The sequence below is a fragment of the Neolamprologus brichardi genome, unplaced genomic scaffold, assembly GCF_056152115.1.
Source record: "Neolamprologus brichardi isolate AB-2024 unplaced genomic scaffold, ASM5615211v1 NODE_ptg000031l+_length_7269946_cov_1, whole genome shotgun sequence".
In the NCBI taxonomy this organism is placed as follows: Eukaryota; Metazoa; Chordata; class Actinopteri; order Cichliformes; family Cichlidae; genus Neolamprologus; species Neolamprologus brichardi.
The window spans coordinates 5,965,070-5,984,718 of NW_028270136.1; the positions used below are offsets into that span (position 1 = coordinate 5,965,070).

Consider the following 19,649-nt stretch of genomic DNA (forward strand, 5'->3'; position numbering starts at 1 on the left):
TTCTACACGCTTTATGTCTAACATTTACACACAATCATACTTCAGTGAACACATCTTGCCCAAAGACACTTGAGACTGGACACTGGGGCAGATTGATTTTCCAATCGGTAGATCACTTGTTGTAACTCCTTAGCTACAGCTATCTGCTTAAGGCAGTTGCTACCACATGGTTATACAAATGTTAGCCAAGTCACAAGCAGCATGTCTTCTTCACCTGTCCCTCCTGCAGATTGGTTGGCGACTCTGTTCTGGTAAACATTAAGCTAAAGCCTGCAGCAAGCATTGCTGATTATCTTCCAAGGCCCAGAGCGTGTGACACTTGTGGTACCCTAAAGGCCCTGGCTAAAAATAAACATAGATTTAGTAAAATGTTGCATTGTTGGGTATCTTGCCAAAATAGTGTCAGATGCTGTAGCTTTCCCTGGCCCTCTCCCATTCAGACCAGGAATATATAGCTGCACGTTATTTTTAAATTGCTGGTGGCCTGAGTGGTGCCAAAGTGCGCTTTATAGATGATTGGGAAAATTTCTTGAAAACCCCGTAGAGCTGAGAGCAGGAAGCAGAGCTTTAGTCTTACACTCTCAGAAGCTTCTCTACTCTCATCAAACCAAAACAAGATAAACAAAACATCACAGCATAGAAATATATCAAGAAAGAACAACGTAGCATCATCAGCTGCAACAAAGGGTAAAATGATTAAATGTGGATTTTGGTCTCTTTCTAATAACTGATCAACATATTGATTTTTCTCTGCCTTGAAGCAGCGGCTGCAGAGTGGAAGCAGTTTTTCACACCAGCTTTTTACTTCACCCTAACCTGAGAACCCAAAGAGCTTCGTTTCTTCTTGTTACCCGTCGTTCACCTGGCTATTACTGACACTCTCTGTCTGATTTCTGATTTAGTGGCCAGTTCAGATAAAGCAGTTATAGTGCTTTTTGCTGAAAACAACACTGTGTTTAATCTGTTATTTGACCAGTGGCTTTACAAAATGTAAATGAGCACACACAAGCTCATATGTCACACACTGTAAGAATTGTAATTTCATAATTTAACAGAATTTTCCTGTTAATACATCAAAACTCAATAAAATTACAAAATAAATAGTCTGTAAACTAAAATGTCTTTTTGTAAAATAACATGAATAATAATCATTATTTCTATATTTTCCTACACAAAATGTATTTATTGTTACACACAAAACGTATGTAAAAATGCAGCCGCAAATTTAACACAATTTTATTTATAACATAAAACTGTTTAATTCTAGTTTTATGCAGCAAATATAGCTCTAAAATTTGATGTGCAGAGTGTAAAATGATGCAAACAAGTATAAATAAAAATTGTGGATTATGGGCAATTTTACAAGGTTACTGTGTGGAATAAGAAGGTGAAGACTTTTCTTAAACAGCCAGAGTAAAATGGACCATTTATAGCTTCGTCCCAGGTGAAGGACAGCAAATGGAAGGTAAGTACTATGGAGACCGGGAAATTCTAAAATTGTTGTAAAAACATCAATAATAACTTTGAGGCAGGAAAAACGAACACACAGTCTGCAGCACAACTGTATATCTGCATCTGCAAGGCCAGTATACTCAAGCTAACTGGTAATAGCTTACGAATATAAAAAAAACTGTCTTTATTCCACCTTGGCACTAAATCTTCATGACTAGTCTTTGAGGCATTATTAAAATTTTGAAACGTCCCTCTCTTGATATTAAGACAAGAATAGAGTTTCTAAGGTAAGTGCTGAGGTGATGCTAGCCGTTTTAGCTTTTCGGCTACCTGCACATAATAGTTAGCGTTCAGCACTCAATAGGTTTATCTATTCAGGTGTCACCTGTTGTTCTTTCTATCAGCGGATTCGTTTTAAAGCTGTTGGTGTCGTGGGGGAGTGAAAAGGTGAGACTTGAAACCAGCAGGTTCCAAGTCTCACTTAAAAACTTGCAGCATGTTGAAATGTCTTGTTTACTGTCAGCATCAGTTTTTATTTTCTGTGTTACGATGTAAGACTTTAAAGGGATAGATATGAAAAGTACTGCAGTTAATGTCGTCTGGATGATAGGCCCAGTGTTCCCTTCATGTGGACCTTCGGTGTTTATTATTATCCTTACTTTTTGCTGGTCTTCTGTGTCTTGCATTTAATTTTGCTTCCTTTGTTCTATTTCAGGTCTTTCTTCAACATCCTCTCATGTGCTCCCTGTTCTTCACAAACTTTGGATTTTGCTGTTTAATTTTTCCCTCCGTGGATCTTCTGCCTCCGAACTAAAGGTTTGTTTTCAGCTTAACCTGCTGGTGTCTAAGCACTGCATGTTCATGCCTCTCATTCCACACTTCAAATCACAAATGTAAATACTGTTGCACGATACAATGCAGTCAATACCTCATCTTTTATTATTAAGATGTAATATTATTACAGATATAGTACGACTGCACATATACAGTTGATATAATCACAAGTGAACAGTAGATTTCTGTATTTTAATAGCAGGTAGTGTGATGACGAGATGACACGAGTTCAAGGCTGAATCCATTCAGGACATTTCTCTCATGTGGTTTGGGTCCAGTCTCTGGATCTCCTTAAAGGGATGGATCCCACAAGTTAGTACTGAGCAACATGCCAGTGTGTAATTTCATGCATTTTATACTGATTCTGCTATAATAGTATAAATATCTGCTTCAGCTTTTTAAGGGGTTTCAGGACCATCGGGAGCCATTTTGGGCTTTATTGAGAGGAGACCACTGCTCACACTTCTTAGTAGTAAACAGTGATGAAGAGGAGCCATGGCACTAACATGTTAGAGCGAGAGAGATGGGGAAGCTGTACTTTAAATAGAATCCAAGAGTGTGTGTGTGTTAGTCATATGATGTGAGGAGAGGAGCCATGTTATGAGCTGACTGCTTGAACTAGTTCAGACTTCATTCAATGATTAGATCATTATAACACTGGCACACATGCAGGTGTTACATGTGCTTAAATCATTTAAATGCATTAAGTTTACACAGTTCATATAAATATAGTCTGTTACTGTTATTGTCTGTAGCCCACATAATTGAACATTTCAGTTACATTAAACATGTAAAGTTTGATGTTATGTACTGTACAGCCTGTATGATAAATAAGTATCAAATCCAGAGGACAGCATATGTTTCAGCAGAAAAACTGAAAACTTTACAAAGATAAAACAGATAAAGCTGATTCTGGTTATCTGAATGTGTTTTCACTGTCACTCATTCCTTCCGTCTCAAGACTAAAAACACATGTCCAGATGAACAGACCTGAGCATTCATCAAAACTCAAAGTTATTATTGGACAACGAGATGAAGGTGTGAACATATATGCTCTCTGGACTGGACTGAAATGCCTGGTGGCGAGATCTCTCTGTCATGGTCCTGGGTCATGTGACCCAGTATTCTGAGTTTCTTGATGTTTTTGTTATTCCTTTCAGTCTAGTTTCATTTCAGTTTATCTAGTTACATCCTGTCATGCCGAGGTTACAGTTTTACTTCATGGTTTATCGAGCTCCCCATTGTTCTCATCCCTGTGTGAAGTTTTCTGTGTTAAGTCTTCGTGTGTTTATCTGTCATGTTTCATGTCCAAGTTTCCTTTGTTGGTCTAGTTCGAGTCATGTCTGGGTCTTGTTATGTTTCCCGTTTTATTTTAAAGGATCCTTGTGTTTTTTGTTTATTGTATTTAGCTTCACGTCCCCTGTCCTGTCATTATGTTAATTGTTGTCAGCTGTTTTCCCCATGTGATTCCCCTGATCATTCCTTATGTGTACTTAATCCGTGTGTTTCTGCTCAGTCGGGGTCAGATCGTCTGTTATCCTCACCTCATCTTTTCATAGTTTCCGTTATTGTGTCACTGTTTCATAGCCTGCCTAGTTACTCTGTGTTCATAGTTTCTTCATAGTTCCTTCACAGAGTGTCATATGTCAGTCTTTTTAGGTTACACAGTGTTCTTGGTCTCCTTAGTTTTCCCAGTTTCAGTGTTCTCTAGTGTTTTTGTCATGCCATCAGCCACAATAAAGGCTCGCTTTATTTTTGGAAACCTAGTTCTGTCTCCACCGTGTCTGCATCTGGGTCTACCTCTTCACACCGGCGCACCCCGCCGTGACACTCTCAAACTGTGGTACGCTTACCACTGGTGGTACACAGCAAGTTTCCTACATATATTTAATTCTTAACCATGAATTGAGTTCGAACTATGCTTTTTGTTCTTCTTGAAAAAGAACGACAACAACTTAAATCAGCCATTAGATTACAAGCTTACCAGGTGTAAGGTCAAAGGGTTGACAAACTAAGCTGGGATGGTGAGCAGAAGCTACCAGCACCTGTGACGGTGGCGACTTAGCAAACGGCACACAACGGTGAGTTACATCAGGTTTGGATTCTTCTGGAAGGGGACAGAGGATGATGTGCATTGATGAAGATTCTTAGAATATTCTTTTCTTTTCTTGGGTTGAATTATTATTCTTAGTAATAAATGCATGAAACCATCACATCCTACAACCGAGCACACAGTGCTGAAAGGCGAACCAGCAAAGTCAGCCATATAGATATATGCTACACCCAATGCCAAAGCACAATGAGCTTCATATTGTGTCTCCACACAGCAAAAGCTGGTGCGCCACACGTCACTGGCAAACAGCTGTGTCTACCAGAGTTAACAGACATCATGTACTGCAGGCTGCCTAACAGATTAACTTGATGCCTCTTTGCTGCAAATAGCAGTCAGACCAAATGAACTTAAGAACCGACTGAGAACATTAAGCGCATTTGATATTTTTCTATTCAGCTCAATAAGACTACAGATATTGCAAAAATGCATTAGATATGAAGATCAAAGCGCAGCTCAGAGGACCTTTTGGTCCATACAGAAGTAAGATGGCTTTCAAGGGGGATGATCCGCACAGGTCTTTTTAAATAGGACAGAGATGTGCAGATGTTCTTACAGGCCAAAAACTTTAGTCGATGTTTTTGAAGAGTTTCTGTGACTCGGTCAGCTAACATACCAGTCTGACATTTTTTCTCATTTAAAAGAACCGAACTTGGGGCTACAGGGAGTGTCCATCACTGCTTTAGATGTGCAGAACAACAACAAATACACCGTTTATTCCAAATAAAGGTCAAGACAGGCGATGTTTCAGGTTTCCCCAGTTTGGAGCTTCCTGTCTGACATAAACCTGATCCTCACTGTCAGCATCATTGTGCACCTGGTCTCAGACAGTTCAGTGAATATTTCCCAGTAACAGCAGAAGTGAGAAACCCATTCAGCCTCGAAGCATGCCCAAAGAGCAGGAGGGTTTAATAGAACTATGATGAGACACTGAAGTTTGCTTTCAGAAATCAGACGTTTTAAACATTTTTGACTCTTAGACAAGGCCGTGCACTTCCACTGGTGACCACATATTCATGCGAGGAAAGTTTCTCTTCATATGCTAGAATACAGAAGCAGGTTGTGTGAGGCTGAAGCTGACCTTCCTTGATCCAAACATCACAGAGCAGTGTTACAGAGCCATCCACACATGAGGAGTGTAGGCTATGTTGCCAATAACTAAATGTTAATGTTTTGCATGGAGCTGTTATTATTAATATTCCCACCTGCTGCGTGTGTGGATGCATTATTAGAGCTGTTAGCTGTTAGCTGTTAGTCCCCTTTGCTGCGAGTGTTTCAATGCTGTTATTATTGTCACTTGTCCCTGACTATGTGAGTGTTTAAATGCCATGCAGTTAATACTGTTTGAGTCAGATACAGCTGTGGCTGCTGATGGCAGTCAGTAATAACATTTATATAAGACATAACATTGTCCCAACTATGTATGTAGTGAAGTTTTAGGCCGATGCTACTGTATTTTAATAACTGTCACATGAGTGCTACTTAAAGAGTACCTACTGTGGTTAGGCAAAGCGTGTCACTGAAACTTTACCGTACCTCTTCACGTGTCACGTTGCCGACGGTGACATTCTCTGTTTTGTTGTAGATGGTGTTGAAGACTTCATGGGTCTCCAGGCAGAATGTGGAGATGGAGAGCAGGATGAAGAAGAGTGAGGCAAAAGCCACATACTGTAGAGAAACAGTGAGAGTAAAAAGAGAACAAGAAAGGTGTTACCGTTTACTCAGGACGTCAGGACATTATCACCAACTCACTTTAGTGCACTTCTACCACAGAAGGGGGTGCCAACAACACACTGAAGCCAGAATAATCCTGTCGATTCAGTGCAAAGGTCCTGAGTGGTTCAACATATTTGAGAACACAGTCAGGAAGAAACACAGGATGCAGAAAGTGCCCCTTCATTAAAGTCGTGTCCAAATTCATGGGCTGCATCTTCCTGAGGACCCGGCCTTCGCGGTCTACGTGGGCCGGGTCCTCAGAAGGTCGGGTAGACCCGAAGTAAACCCCTGTCCAGCCTTCAGATCTGAGTCACCGCTGTCTCGGTGGAGTTTAATAAACTCGGCCGTCTGCTCCTTGCTATCTAAAATATAACAGGACACTGGAGTAAACTCTTCTGTTTAGTCAGTTTTCTGTTTGACGTTTATTCAGCTGTGTGAAAACCACCCGGGAGATTAATAAAGTTTTATTTTATCTAATCTAATAACTTTAATCTCAGCCAAACTGATTTACTCACGAACAAACAAAACACTGAAAAAAGCCAAACAATAACATTTTTAGGTTGTCTAAGTGACTTATATATCACGTTTAACCTGAGTAGTGAAAGTCTGCGGTGATCTGAAAATGATGTGCCGGGAGTTGTGCCGGGAGTTGTGCCGTTCTCGGCGGCTTCAGTAACCCTCGAGCTCCTGGTCAGCTATCGAGCTGGTGGGTAACAGACGTCTCCGAAAACGTCGAAGCACATTTGCAAGTATGTGATATCTTGATAAACCGAGCAGATATTTGAGGTTTACACAGCTACATTCTCGCCTGAAAATATGTTAAAAGTTGCTGGAAACTGGAATTTGGCTGGGCTGCGCTATGAATTCTGGGATATGGTAGGCCACGAAGGACACACCCGACCCATCCTTCAAATTCGGGGAAAAGGAGGACACATTTGTCGGCTGCATTCGGAGGAGTCTACGAATTTGCACAGCCTTCGTCGCGTCACTGTGACTTAATCGGTCTACAAATGCGTCCTCAGGAGGAAGCAGGCCATGAATTTGGACACCCCCTAAGAATAGATTCTTCATTTATTCCGCTGAGATCGTTTCTGATGAGGCTTCAGTTAGTTAGTCAGGTCCTGTGTCACAGCTTCATTTCTTTTCTTGATGAAGGACATGACACACTGTTCATGTGCTGCACATCATTTTTAAAACTTGCCTCCTCAGTCCTCAGTTTTTCAGTGTTTGCAGATTTCTGAAAGACACGCTGCACACCATTCCTGTAAAGGATCCATGGAAAACATGTGGCTGTACTCAGCTTGCTGCATTTGGTGGTGATAGATTGCCAGCTTATACACTGTGCACAGAGCATAGTCACAAATACTCCTCACAGCCCTCGACTGGATATTTGGTTTTAAAACACACACACACACATACACACACACACACACACACACACACAAACACACCCACACACACACACACATTTATGTATATATGTCACAGTGTGAATGAAGTAATGGGACTGATCCACTGTAACATTTTTGTTACATTTTCGTCGTTTTAGGATCAAAGCACATAAAAACCGCGTCTACATGTGTTCACATGTCAAACAGCAGCTCTCTGTAGGTCAATGATGAAAGTCAGTAATGTCATGCAGTTGTGCTTTTTCAAACACACACATGTATGTCATTTGTTTGTGTGTGCTCACAACGAATCACTACGTATGTGAGCATTTTCATCTGCTTGCTTTTTCTCTGTGCCTTTGCCTTTCAGGTCAGTGATGAAGATGGACAGATGAAGTTTACTTCTAATCCGCAGGGAGCAAATCAAGTCCCACAGCTTATTATCCCGGACTAATTTAACACTGCTATCTACAGCTGCCCTGGATATATACACACACACACAGAGACACACACATAGAATAGCGCTTCCATCCCTTCAGAGGAAATTACACTGACTTGCATTCATTTTCTCCCTTAACCATTTTCTCAGCTCTAAAACTTACCCTGACCATAAACCATCTTCAAAAGGATACACACTTGTGTTCAGTAACATGGATGCTGGATCAGCCTGTGTCAGTCACAAAACCATTTTACTTGGAGAGCAGACTCACTCAGCCACCAACGTACAGGAAGAAAGCACATAATAAGATCATTTAAGTCCTGCTGCCAGTAGAACTTAAGTTATAAATTAATTTGCCTGTCCATGTGTGTACGCACCAAACTTGGTCATCCGTGTCTTTATAGACGTTGCCTTGCACACTGGTGCACCGTCATGTTGGAACAGAAAGGGGTCATCCCCAAACTGTTCCCACAAAGGTGGGAGCGTGAAATTGTCCAAGATGTCTTGGTAAGCTGAAGGATTACGTTTCACTGGAACAAAGAGACTGAGCCCAGCTCCTGAAAAAGATACCCCACACCATTATTCCACCTCCACTAAGTACAGTTTTTCTGGCAACCACCAAACTCATCCATCGAATTGCCGTCTCCACTGTTTCAGAGTCCAGTTTCACTGGGCTTTACACCAGTGCTTTACTCTTACATTGCACTTGGTGATGTGAGGTTTGGATGCACTTGCCATGAAAAAGCTTGTAATGCACTGTTTTTGAGCTAATCTGCACACCACATGAAGTTGAATGGTGGGGGAGACTGTAGTGTTATAGGGACACGTCCTGTGTGAAGGTTCTGTTTTCTTGTTTAGTAAACTTTCTGACTTTATGACCCTTTTGCGAGCAGGAAGTCACACAAACACACCCCCATTTACACACACACACACGAGCATACATACACATACACACACACGAGCATACATACACATGCACACAGACCCACAGCTTTCCAACAGTCTTGAAGGAGTTCTCAGAGATGCCGAGCACTTGTTGGTCCTTTTGCCTTCACTCTGCGGTCCATCTCATCCCAAACCATCTCCACTGGCTTTAGGTGACTGTGGAGGCCAGGCTGTCTGTCCATCACTCTCTTTGGTCAAATAGCCCTTACACAGCCTGGAGGTGTGTTTGGGGTCATTGTTGAAAACTAAATGATGGGATGGCATGTCGCTGCATGTCCCCCACACCATCACACCTCCTCCTCCTCCATGCTTCACAATGGGAACCATCCATGGACCATATGTTCACCTTTTCTGCAACACACAAAGACACGGCGAGTGGAACCAGAGATCTCAAACGTGAACTCATCAGACCAAAGCACAGATTTCCTCTGGTCCAATGTCTACTCCTTGTGTTTCTTGGTCTAAACAAAACTCTTCTGCTTGTTGCTCTTCCTTAGTCGTGGCTTCTTAGCAGCTATTTGAGATAAAGGTCTGATTCACACAGTCTCCTCTGAACAGTTGACTTGTGATTTCTGAGGCTGGTGACTCGGATGAATGTATCCTCAGCAGCAGAGGGGACTCCTGGTCTTCCTTTCCTTGTGGCGTCCTCATGTGAGGCAGTTTCATCGTAGTGCTTGATGGTTTTTGCGACTGCACTTGGACACGTTTAGTTCAGACACATCAGAAGTTTTATCAATTTTCCAACTGACCGACCTTCAGTTCTTAAAGTAATGATGGACTGTCGTTTCTCTTTACTTAGCTGATTGGTTCTTGCTATAATATGAATTCTAACAGTTGTCAAACAGGGCTGTCAGCTGTGTACCAGCCTGACTTCTGCACAACTGATGCTCCCAACACCATTAAGAACGCAAGAAATGCCACCAATGAACCCTGACAGGCTCACCTGTGAGGTGAAACCATCTCAGGTGACGACATCATGAAGCTCACTTGTCATTCAGTCTAACTTGGCAGGCTGTCTTTGGGAAAGGACATTTTTGAGAGAGAAGTTCTTGCAGCTACAGTGAAAGTGAACACTAATCCTGAAATTGTAACTCTGTGATGGCCAAATGAAACCAGTCATGGTGGTTAAACCTGGGACTGCATTTTACAGACTTCCCAAACTGATAGCCGATGATTGCCATAACTGCAGCAGTGATGCAGCAAGAGGGATGTCCTCCCCTACACTGCACAAAAGACACAAACAGTGTCCCCTGTAAGGTGACTTCAGTACAAATAGCCTGGCTGAAGATTTGCATACTGTTTGCTGCCCAGCAGGAGGAGAATACAGCAGTCTGTTGGCTGAGATCCCTCTGCACACACACACACACATTTGAAGTTTTTCCGACGTGTGTGGCTAGGCCGTGTGGATATGTGTGCACATGTATGCGACAAAACGAATAGAAGGACATCATGGTAGAGGCTTAGGTGAGAGGCAGGGTGCATGTGCTTTTATATCAGTGCTGCAGTGTACTGCTTCTCAGCATACTACAGCAGGTAGAGTGTCTGAGCACACCTCCCTCTCTGAAATCCCTTTCTTACTCTCTTGTCACACGTCAGTTTTCTCATTCGTGCTCATTTATGTTTTTGTTTTCTGAAGCCCTCAACCTGTTTCCCTGCTGTTGACAAATGATGACATGCAGGGAGTGCAAAAAGGAGTTTTAAATCATTTTTTATGACCACCGTTTAGGATTTTCTCAAGTTTAATTTTTATTCTTCAAACTTGATCCTGTAATTTGAGCACAAAGCTGAGCGCAATGCTTTAAATAAGCGAATGTCTGTAATACATTTATCTTTATACCTTTGACTCGACACAGGAGCAACCAGCTAACCTTGATCTCTGCTTCACTCTGCAGTTAAATTGTGGTTTATGATGCGTTTCATCTGGACAGAAACTACAGGAACAATATCACATTTATATTTTAGAGAAATGTTTAATCTCTGTTCAAAAGCTGAGATCTTGTTAACGAGTACTGGGCGGATCGATAAACCGTAGTCAACCAAGAAACGAGAAACATGTAGCTTGTGTTTTTGTAAAAGATGACTGTTACTGCCAACCAATCATTAATTCAATTCAATTCAATTCAATTCAATTCAATTTTATTTATATAGCACCAAATCACAACAAAAGTCACCTCAAGGTGCTTCATAGATACAGAGAAAAACCCAACAATCATATGACCCCCTATGAGCAGCACTTTGGCGACAGTGGGAAGGAAAAACTCCCTTTTAACAGGAAGAAACCTCCAGCAGAACCAGGCTCAGGGAGGGGCGGGGCCATCTGCTGTGATTGGTTGGAGTGAGAAGCAGGTTTGTACTAGACTAGTAAGTTTGTAGTTTTTTTTCCCTTATTGTCCACGTCTGGGCTCTGACTCCACTCGCACCTTGCAGTTCTGCTATTTCATAATTTCCTTCCAGCGATGCCCAAAAATGTAACTTCTGTCTGAAAGGGTAAACCTAAAAGTGAACTTAACTTTAATTCATACCAGGCTGCACTTCACCTGTTGGTGTTTTTAAAAGGTTAAGTTGGTCGTATTGAATTTGCAGTACGTATTAAACACTGTTCCTCAGTGCACGGCGGCACACAGGTTCCTGAATGAAGGACCCTCTACTTTGTCTCCCTCCCTTCAGATTTTACCCTCTCCCCTTTCCTCCCCTGTCGGAGACAAACAGCACATCTTACAACAACTGCAGCCAACCAGCTGATCTTTGCGCAAACCTCTCAAATCACTCCTGATACTAATTGCTCTCCAGTCAGCAGCAGATGCATATGTAAGCAAAGCTACACTGCACTGACTCAGTGAGAAGGGGGAGATGATGCTGGGTACGGGAACACCATCACTCAGATTCTTTTAGAGGGAAAACAAAGCAGACCTGACATATTTCCATTATAAAGCAATGGATTAAAGCCCCTCAGAAGAAGATTCCCAACAAAAGATCCATTCAGGTGGGATGTGCACAGGTGGTGTACACTCATGTAAAAACTACCACCAGAGTACAATAACTGACAAAACGTTTCCTGGCATATTAATTGGTTGTTAACAAATCATCATTTGTCAGTTGTCTTTGACTTATTAATACTTGTATGCAGTGTCATCTGCAAGATCACAGGTCCTTTAAAATATACATTTGATTTTGTTCCTGTAATTTCTGTCCTTGTCCAGATGAAACATAGAGAGCAGGATAGGTAGTTCAAATCTATTGCAGAGCCAAGAGCTGCATACTGTGCTATAATGACATGCTCCAATGATTATCCAAGGTACAGTGAAACAGGAAAGCAGTAGGAGGAAGGGTAGTTACAATGTCATGTGGCTCCGCCGCCCATCTGTACACTGGCTGCAGTACTAAAACAGCATAGAGTCATATCACAAACCAGCTAAATGTGTGATGGTTTCTACTCTGAAATGGTCAGTTACATAATCCAAAATGGGATTTGTCTGAGTAGATTTTACCAAGAAGATTCGTTAGTAATCAAACAATCTCAGTCGAGTTCAAAGTTAAGCCAAAAACAAAGTAAAAAACGATAAGATTGAAACATCGGTATGCTTGTTCTCCTTCCTCTGTCCCCTGCTGCTCTGCTGAAGTGTTACTGCTACAAGCTGCAGACTGCTGCAGTGCCTCACTCAATGCAGAAGCAACTCCGATATACTAAGTAGAAATGACGGAGGTCTGCCAAATAGTGCCCCAGGCTGCCAAATCACAGAGCGGGACAAAATGACTGCAGGCAGAAAGTGAACACAGCACACACATGAAGGATAGAATAGACCAGTGGTCTATATTCCTGTATGAATTATTCACCAACATCAGGTCTTGTTTCTATTACGCAATGCCAAAAATGTTATTCAGGTTTCATTACACTGGAAATCTTTGATGAGGAGTTTCTCTATGCAATTGGGACAAAGTGATACCTTTGAGTGAGTTTCAGCTGAAATGAGGTTAAATGGCACATCGTCACCTTTTATAGTTCATGTGACCATGAACACTTTTATATATCCAGCAAACACAAAGTATTATCGGTGAATTTTGAAGTCTAAATAAAAGCCCAGTGAGAAAAAAAATCTGTCCGATTCACACAATAACCACAATACTGTTAACGTTGTGTTCTCAGCAAATTCACATTTTTAGCAGGAAAAGCGGGAAAACACACTGAGGGGTGAGAGAATTAAACTGACAGAATATCAGCATGGAGCCTCGAGCTGAGTCGCCGGGTCCTTTGTCACAGTGAAACCCAGTCATGATGACAAACCTGCAACCAGACTTCCTATGAGGATAGACCCAGGCGGTCTAGAATCGCCCAGCGTTCCTCTAAGGAAAGAGATCCTTCACCAGACAGATCTGACCTCTGTCTTGATGGAGCATTCACAGCCTGACATGTTACCTCAACATTCACCTCTCTGCATTTGTTCAGGAGTTGGCTGAGATAATAAAAATGGGAGCAATAGGAGAGTCACTCGCATGTGGTGTAGCCCCATAGTTCTTGTAGTGAAGAAAGATGGATCTATGCGGCTCTGTGTTGACTGCCGCAGAGTGAGTGAGTGGTCGCAGGGCCTACCCCATGCTCGTGGAACAGCCACTGCTCGTTTTCACAACACTCATCAGTTTTGGACTCATGGACCAAGTGCTGCGTCCACACACTACATATGCTGCTACCTACTTGGATGATGTCATCATCCATACTGACACCTGGACGAAGCATGTGCAGCAGGTTGCCGCAGTCTTACGATGTTTAAGGTCGGCAGGGCTCACGGTCAACCCGAAGGAGTTGGATGGAGGGCGGTACAGTACCTGGAGTACCACTGGGGAGGTGGGCAGGTGTGCTCTCAGATGGACAAGACAGCAGCCATCCTGCCTGCGTAAAATCTTAGGATAAAGGGTTCACCCTGGTTAAGTTGGGCAACGGGGGTATGTGGGGGTGGCTCAGCTGCAGAGGAAGGATGGGGCTGCAGGTTCAGGGGGCAGTGCCTGGGTTGAATGGTCGACAGCTTGTAACCATTATTTAATCATGCCACTCCTATTCAAGGAGCACGCTAGGACTGATAATGTGGATAATCAGACAGTAGAAACAGCTGGATGTGTGGAGAGAAAGAGAAAGCAGAAATAACAGCATGATCCGTAGAGTTTTCGGGTCTCTTTTTCACAGTGGTGTACCACAGAGCTTTCACCCATATCAGCAGCTCTTAAGATCTCATTTGCAGCCCTAACAAGCACAATGTCAGTACAGTGTCAGTACTGCGATGGGGTCTAAAACATGACTGCAGTTTTCCAAAGTTTTGACTTGAAGAAAGAAGTCACATTGATTGGGATCATGGATTTAAGTGTGATTTTGGTCTTCTATTCATTGTAACCAAAAGGTTCATAGATTCTAGAACGAATGGTGGACTCTTAAAATACATGAATTTATGTATGTGTCTCTGGCTGTGTCCAGATATGTGCCTGAGATATAAGTTATAGCTCCACTGACTGATTTAGGAACAGCACCTTAGGGACAACCAAAATGAGATCATCATAATGGAATATAGTACTATGGGGGGATAGAAAGAAGACACTACTGAGTCAAATATAAATACAGATATAATTCTTTTACACTATGATTACGGAACACATCTCAGTGTTGTGTTCACTTCATTGTCATTGCATTATGTGCATGGCTGCAACAGTGTGCAATGCCATTATTGAAGCCCTTCATATAACTGATGTCTGACATAGGACTTCTTCACATTTCCATGTAGTCTCTGTTACACACACACACACACACACACACACACACACACACACACACACACACACACACACATTCACTCAGGTGAGGCAGGTAAGCAGAAGTCGATGCACTATTTTTGCTTAGTTTTCCTATTTATCCTGATTTCTGCAATTGTCAACAGTGCCATAATGTAATAGCCTTGGGCTCCTAGGGGATGGGGGGTGGGGGTTCCACTTACCTCTTTCACCTTTTATGTAATTATACTATTACATTGAATCATTAGTAATTATCAAACTAGGTTCATTCTTGTTTAAAAGGAGATTTTTCTTCCCACTGTTGCTAATTGCTTGGTTTTTTTGTCTGATTGTTGGGGTAAGGCTCAACAATACAGGACAAAACCCTTACAATCAGAGCAAACTCTTGGGGATGGTGGAGAGGAAAAACCCCTTTTTAACAGGCAGACCAGGATAAGGGAGTAGCAGGTATGTGTCAACTTGCTTAGGAATGCTGCGAAAAAGAAGAAGAAATTTGTCAGTCCCCCAGTCCATCAAGCCTACAGGAGCAAATGTAAATGAATCACAATTAACTGTAGCTGTAAATTTAGCTTAACCTAACCTTAAACGTTAATGTTGGAGATTTGGTCTGTCTTTTTTGTTTGCCTTTATTAAGATGTGATTGGCTATTGTCAGATTACGTTATGACTGTCAACAACTTAAAATGTTCATGTGTCACCTATTCATTAAGTCATTTACAAACCCTTCTGCCCATATACAAAACTTTCTGTACATTGAAAATGTTCATACATCTCAACTTTGTTTTGTGGACTGACTGAAAACAAGATCAGGACACATTTCCTTAAAATAACGGAAAATTTGAGAGCAGTTTATTCTCAGTCACCAAAAAGCAGCTGACAGATAAACAGAAAACTGTGTTCTGTGGTTTTCAGGAAAACTACGAGCCGGGAGCTGCTTTTAAGGACATGCTGGATTTCTTTGAAAAGAAGATTGCCACAGATCCAGTTTTTGGGAACATTAAAGACACACCTATAAATTGAGCAGATATTTGAAGTTTACACAGCACCATTCTGAAAATATCTTAAAAGTTTTGGACGAAATGCATTCGGGGATATTGCATTTCGTCATTTCGAGCTGATTGGAGACCAAAACAGCCAATCAGATTTTTTTGCATCCAAGTCTCTGATTGGCTGGTTCTGTGGCACAAATATAACGGTGTACACAAAGAGTTGAACGTGCACAGGCAGAAATGTTTAAAGCGCAAGCAACACATTGGCTGCTGTGTGTGCGTGTGTGTGTGTGTATAATAGCAAACACTGAAATACATGTTATGCACGCAGCAATGAATTTTGTTCACTCTCATTTAGCTTTTTTTCACTCAAAATAAATTTCTCCTCAATATGCAACACTTGCACCTGCAAACTTTTTTTTACCTACGCTCACATTTTTTTTATGTGCGCTCAGAATGGTGGCACAAAAATAACGCCATAATTACCGTGTCCTTGTATTGTGCTGCTGTCATTTGTTTCTATATATAGGCGTGTGTGTGTGTGCATGTGTGGGGGTGCGGCTGTGTCAGGTACCATCAGGGCTGGTGGGTGTGGCCCTGCCATCTGGATCATCACACACACCTGGAGCTGATCTAACATCGTCAGGGAGCTACACAGCAGTGTGGCTGAGAGCTCCACAACAAGGGATTGTTATACGTGACTACCTGTTAGTTTTCCAGCAAGCCAGTAAGTGCTAGTCCGATTGTGGAGTTTTCTGAAGGCTGCTTTTGTATGTGTTTCCAAGGATGATTTGTGGGAACGAGGAAGCAGCGGGTGGATGGTACACAGGGAGTGGAAACACGGAACAGGAATCAGGAACACACAGGGATTTATTGGTTGTCTATATTTTCTGCACTGTAAATAAAACGCACTGTCATCATTACCAGAGTCCTCCTTTCCCTCATCCCCACGGGCTGCCAGCGCAGCTGTGACAGTATTTTTGCTACTACTTTTACATTTGCAAATAAAAAATTACAATGTAGTCAAAGAAAAAGAAAGTTTGCATGGTGTGAAGAAGTGTTTGACCTGTGGAGGTGGGAATATTTTGGATCTATCTCTAAATTTTGAAGAGAGTAAGAATAATCTGAAAATCCTAAAGTCATTATTTTTTGGCAGTCTCTGCAAAACACGCACCAGAATAGAGAAGAAAAAGATTACGCTGCAACATCTGTGGTTTATAGCATCCTAGGATATTGCAGATCCACTACAAAAGGAAGAAAACTGTCATGTAAAGCAAGTGTGGCAGGCAGGGACGGGACCCAGGATTGAGCAGGCAAAATGCAAACTGGGCTGGGTGTTGTCGAACGGTCTTGGGATGTTGGGAGTGCTTGTGCTTGTGTTGGCCCCCAGCCAGGAGGCTAGTATCTATCTTAAATAGCCCCTTGGGGATAAATAAAGTCTCTCTGACTCTGGCTCTGTGGGGCCTGGGCCCCTGGTGGGCCGCCTGGTCTCTGGCTGGATCCCTCCTCGTGGGGGTGGTGCATGCTTCCTTGGCCACCACGCCATGAAGGGTGCATTGGCCCATGTTGGGATGTCCGGTCTGCACCTCGGGGTCTCGTGGGTGTGGCCAAGTGGGTGGAGTGGGACATCCAGGTGAGTATGCAACCATTGTCTCAGACACAACTTGTGGGGCAGTGGGATCTTCCCCGGACTCTGTAGTGCTCTGGCATTGTTGTTGTGGCCGTGAACCCATTTTTCCCACGTTGTGGTGAAGTGTGGGTAACTACTGAGGCAGTCATTTGCTGGCGCTCTCCTTCCAGGGGTCTTCTACCTCCCGTTCTCACATATTCTGTCCCTCCCTCCTTCCAACTCATACAACATATCACTCACAGATGTAGGGTCTTTAAGGAGGGTTGTGGGTCACTTAGGTCACAGTGGGTTGGGCCATTCACGTGGCTTTGCTTGCTGTACTGCATGGTAACCCGCCCTGCTTTTTAATGACACTATAGTGCACAACATATAACCATTCATATAGGGTCATGGAGGGCAGGTGGGTCACCAGGAGGCTGACGGCTGAAGCTGCTGCAGTGGACCCATTCATTCCTGCTGTCTGCTCCTTAATTTTATCTGGAACCTAGACGTTGAAGATTTTCGGGGTGGGGGCTTTGGTATTAAGTCCTACTGGTTAGCAGTTGGGTGCTTGTGTTACATCTCCCCTGCACCCTACAATTTTACCAGCACTCTATTTTTTCTACAGTCATACTCATCCTGTACACTTTCTATACTCACACTCCACAACACTGACACATAGCATAGCACTTTGAACACTGAGTGAGTGTGTGTGTGTGTGTGGGGGGTGGGGGGTCTTCCTACAGCCCTGTTTCACACACCCTCTCTGGGTTGGGAGTCCAACAGGTGGTTTGTGGTGCACTCTGGCTGCGTCCTGGTTCACTGCAGTTTGGGGGAGGCATCTACTCGCCTGCCCCTCAGTGGGAGCATCAATGTGTTTGCATGTGTCTTTGTGTGTTTTTAATAAGTGGAATCCAGATGCCTTGGACCTCTTTCATGTCAGAGAGACTCTGCAGGTCGCTGAGTGGTTCTTGAGTGCCCAGTGCACTAGAACCCTGTTCTTGGCTCATACCAGCGTGGCTAGCCTCTACCGAGGTCAGCTGCCTGTTGCCTCGTGTTTTCTGGGTCTCTCACCCTTTGGTAGTGGGCAGACAATCTGAGGCCTCCCTCCCTCTCCTGCTGGGATAGATGTGCAGATGTCACCAATATGTGTGGCCTCAGGTATTCTGTACTCTTGGGGGCTGCAGATAGCCTGGATCTCCTGGATCTATCTCTTTCTGCCTCTGGCTCCTGGGGAGTATTATTGGAGTTTCCCACCCTCATTTTCAAGGACATTTTGCGATAAAGACACCCACACATACACTACATACTCTCTCTCTCTCTCACACACACACACACACCATAAGAAAATTGTAAATTCATGTATCTGTGTCTTTTCATATGTTTGTGTTTCAGGTGTTGTATGTTTGTTGCTTGCGTAGAGCAAGTGAAATCCTTCAAATGCCTTGGCGTCCACATCTCTGTGGACCTCTGCTGGTCAGCTAACACCACGGCGCTAGTCAAGAAGGCCCAGCAGTGGCTACCCTTCCTAAGGGTGCTCAGGAAGGAGTGATTAAACACCCAGTTGCTGGTGACCTTCTACAGCTCCACTATCGAGATCCTGCTGACTTATGCTGCATGGAGGCAAACAGGAAGAGACTACAGAGGGTGGTAAACACAGCACAAAGAATCATCGGCTGCCCTCCTTGTCTGCCATCTGTAACTCCCTTTGTCTCAGCAGGGCCAGAAACATCCTAAAGCACACTACCCACACTACCATCTTTTTAAACTACTGCCCTCTGGCAGGTGCTTCAGATCCATATGGGCCAGAACAAACAGACTCAGGGACAGCTTCTTCCCTAAAGCCATCACCATACTCTACTTAAACTTGCACAAAAGTAATTTTCACTGAAATATCTGAACTGACCACTGCACCTTCAGACATAAACTACCTCTACCTTTCATGCTCATTCCATTGCTCCTTGACTTTAGCATGAACTCATGTCTGTGCTTAAATTGTTGGTGCTCAAACTGTCAGCATTCTCTGGCTGTCTGTCTGTGTCCCTCCTCAACTCTCTGTGAATGGTAGTCGTGGGCACTGATCAGGGGTCTTTGATCAATGATTGTTGTGGTGGCTGGTCAGCCACTAATCAGAAGGTCGGTGGTTCGATCCCAGGCTGCCTCCTGGCTGCATGCCAAATATCCTTGGACAAGATACTAACCCCAATGTTTGCCTACTGGTGGTGGTCAGAGGGCCCGGTGGCGCCAGTGTCCGGCAGCCTCACCTCTGTCAGTGCGCCCCAGGGCAGCTGTGGCTACAATGTAGCTTGCCATTGCCAGTGTGTGAATGTGTGTATGAATGGGTGAATGACTGAATGTAGTGTAAAGCACTTTGGGGTCCTTAGGGACTGAGTAAA

At 43.2% G+C, this 19,649-nt stretch overlaps 1 protein-coding gene across 4 annotated transcripts in view; it reads right to left on the reverse strand.

Moving 5' to 3' along the window:
• LOC102781238 (voltage-gated potassium channel KCNC1-like) overlaps positions 1 to 19,649 on the reverse strand; it is a 96,842-nt gene that overhangs the window by 50,748 nt on the left and 26,445 nt on the right. For all 4 annotated transcript variants that reach the window (XM_006807865.3, XM_087837376.1, XM_087837375.1 and 1 more), the window contains exon 2: positions 5,933 to 6,064. In XM_006807865.3, coding sequence (XP_006807928.1) covers positions 5,933 to 6,064 — 132 coding nt within the window. The remainder of the gene's footprint in view (positions 1 to 5,932; positions 6,065 to 19,649) is intronic.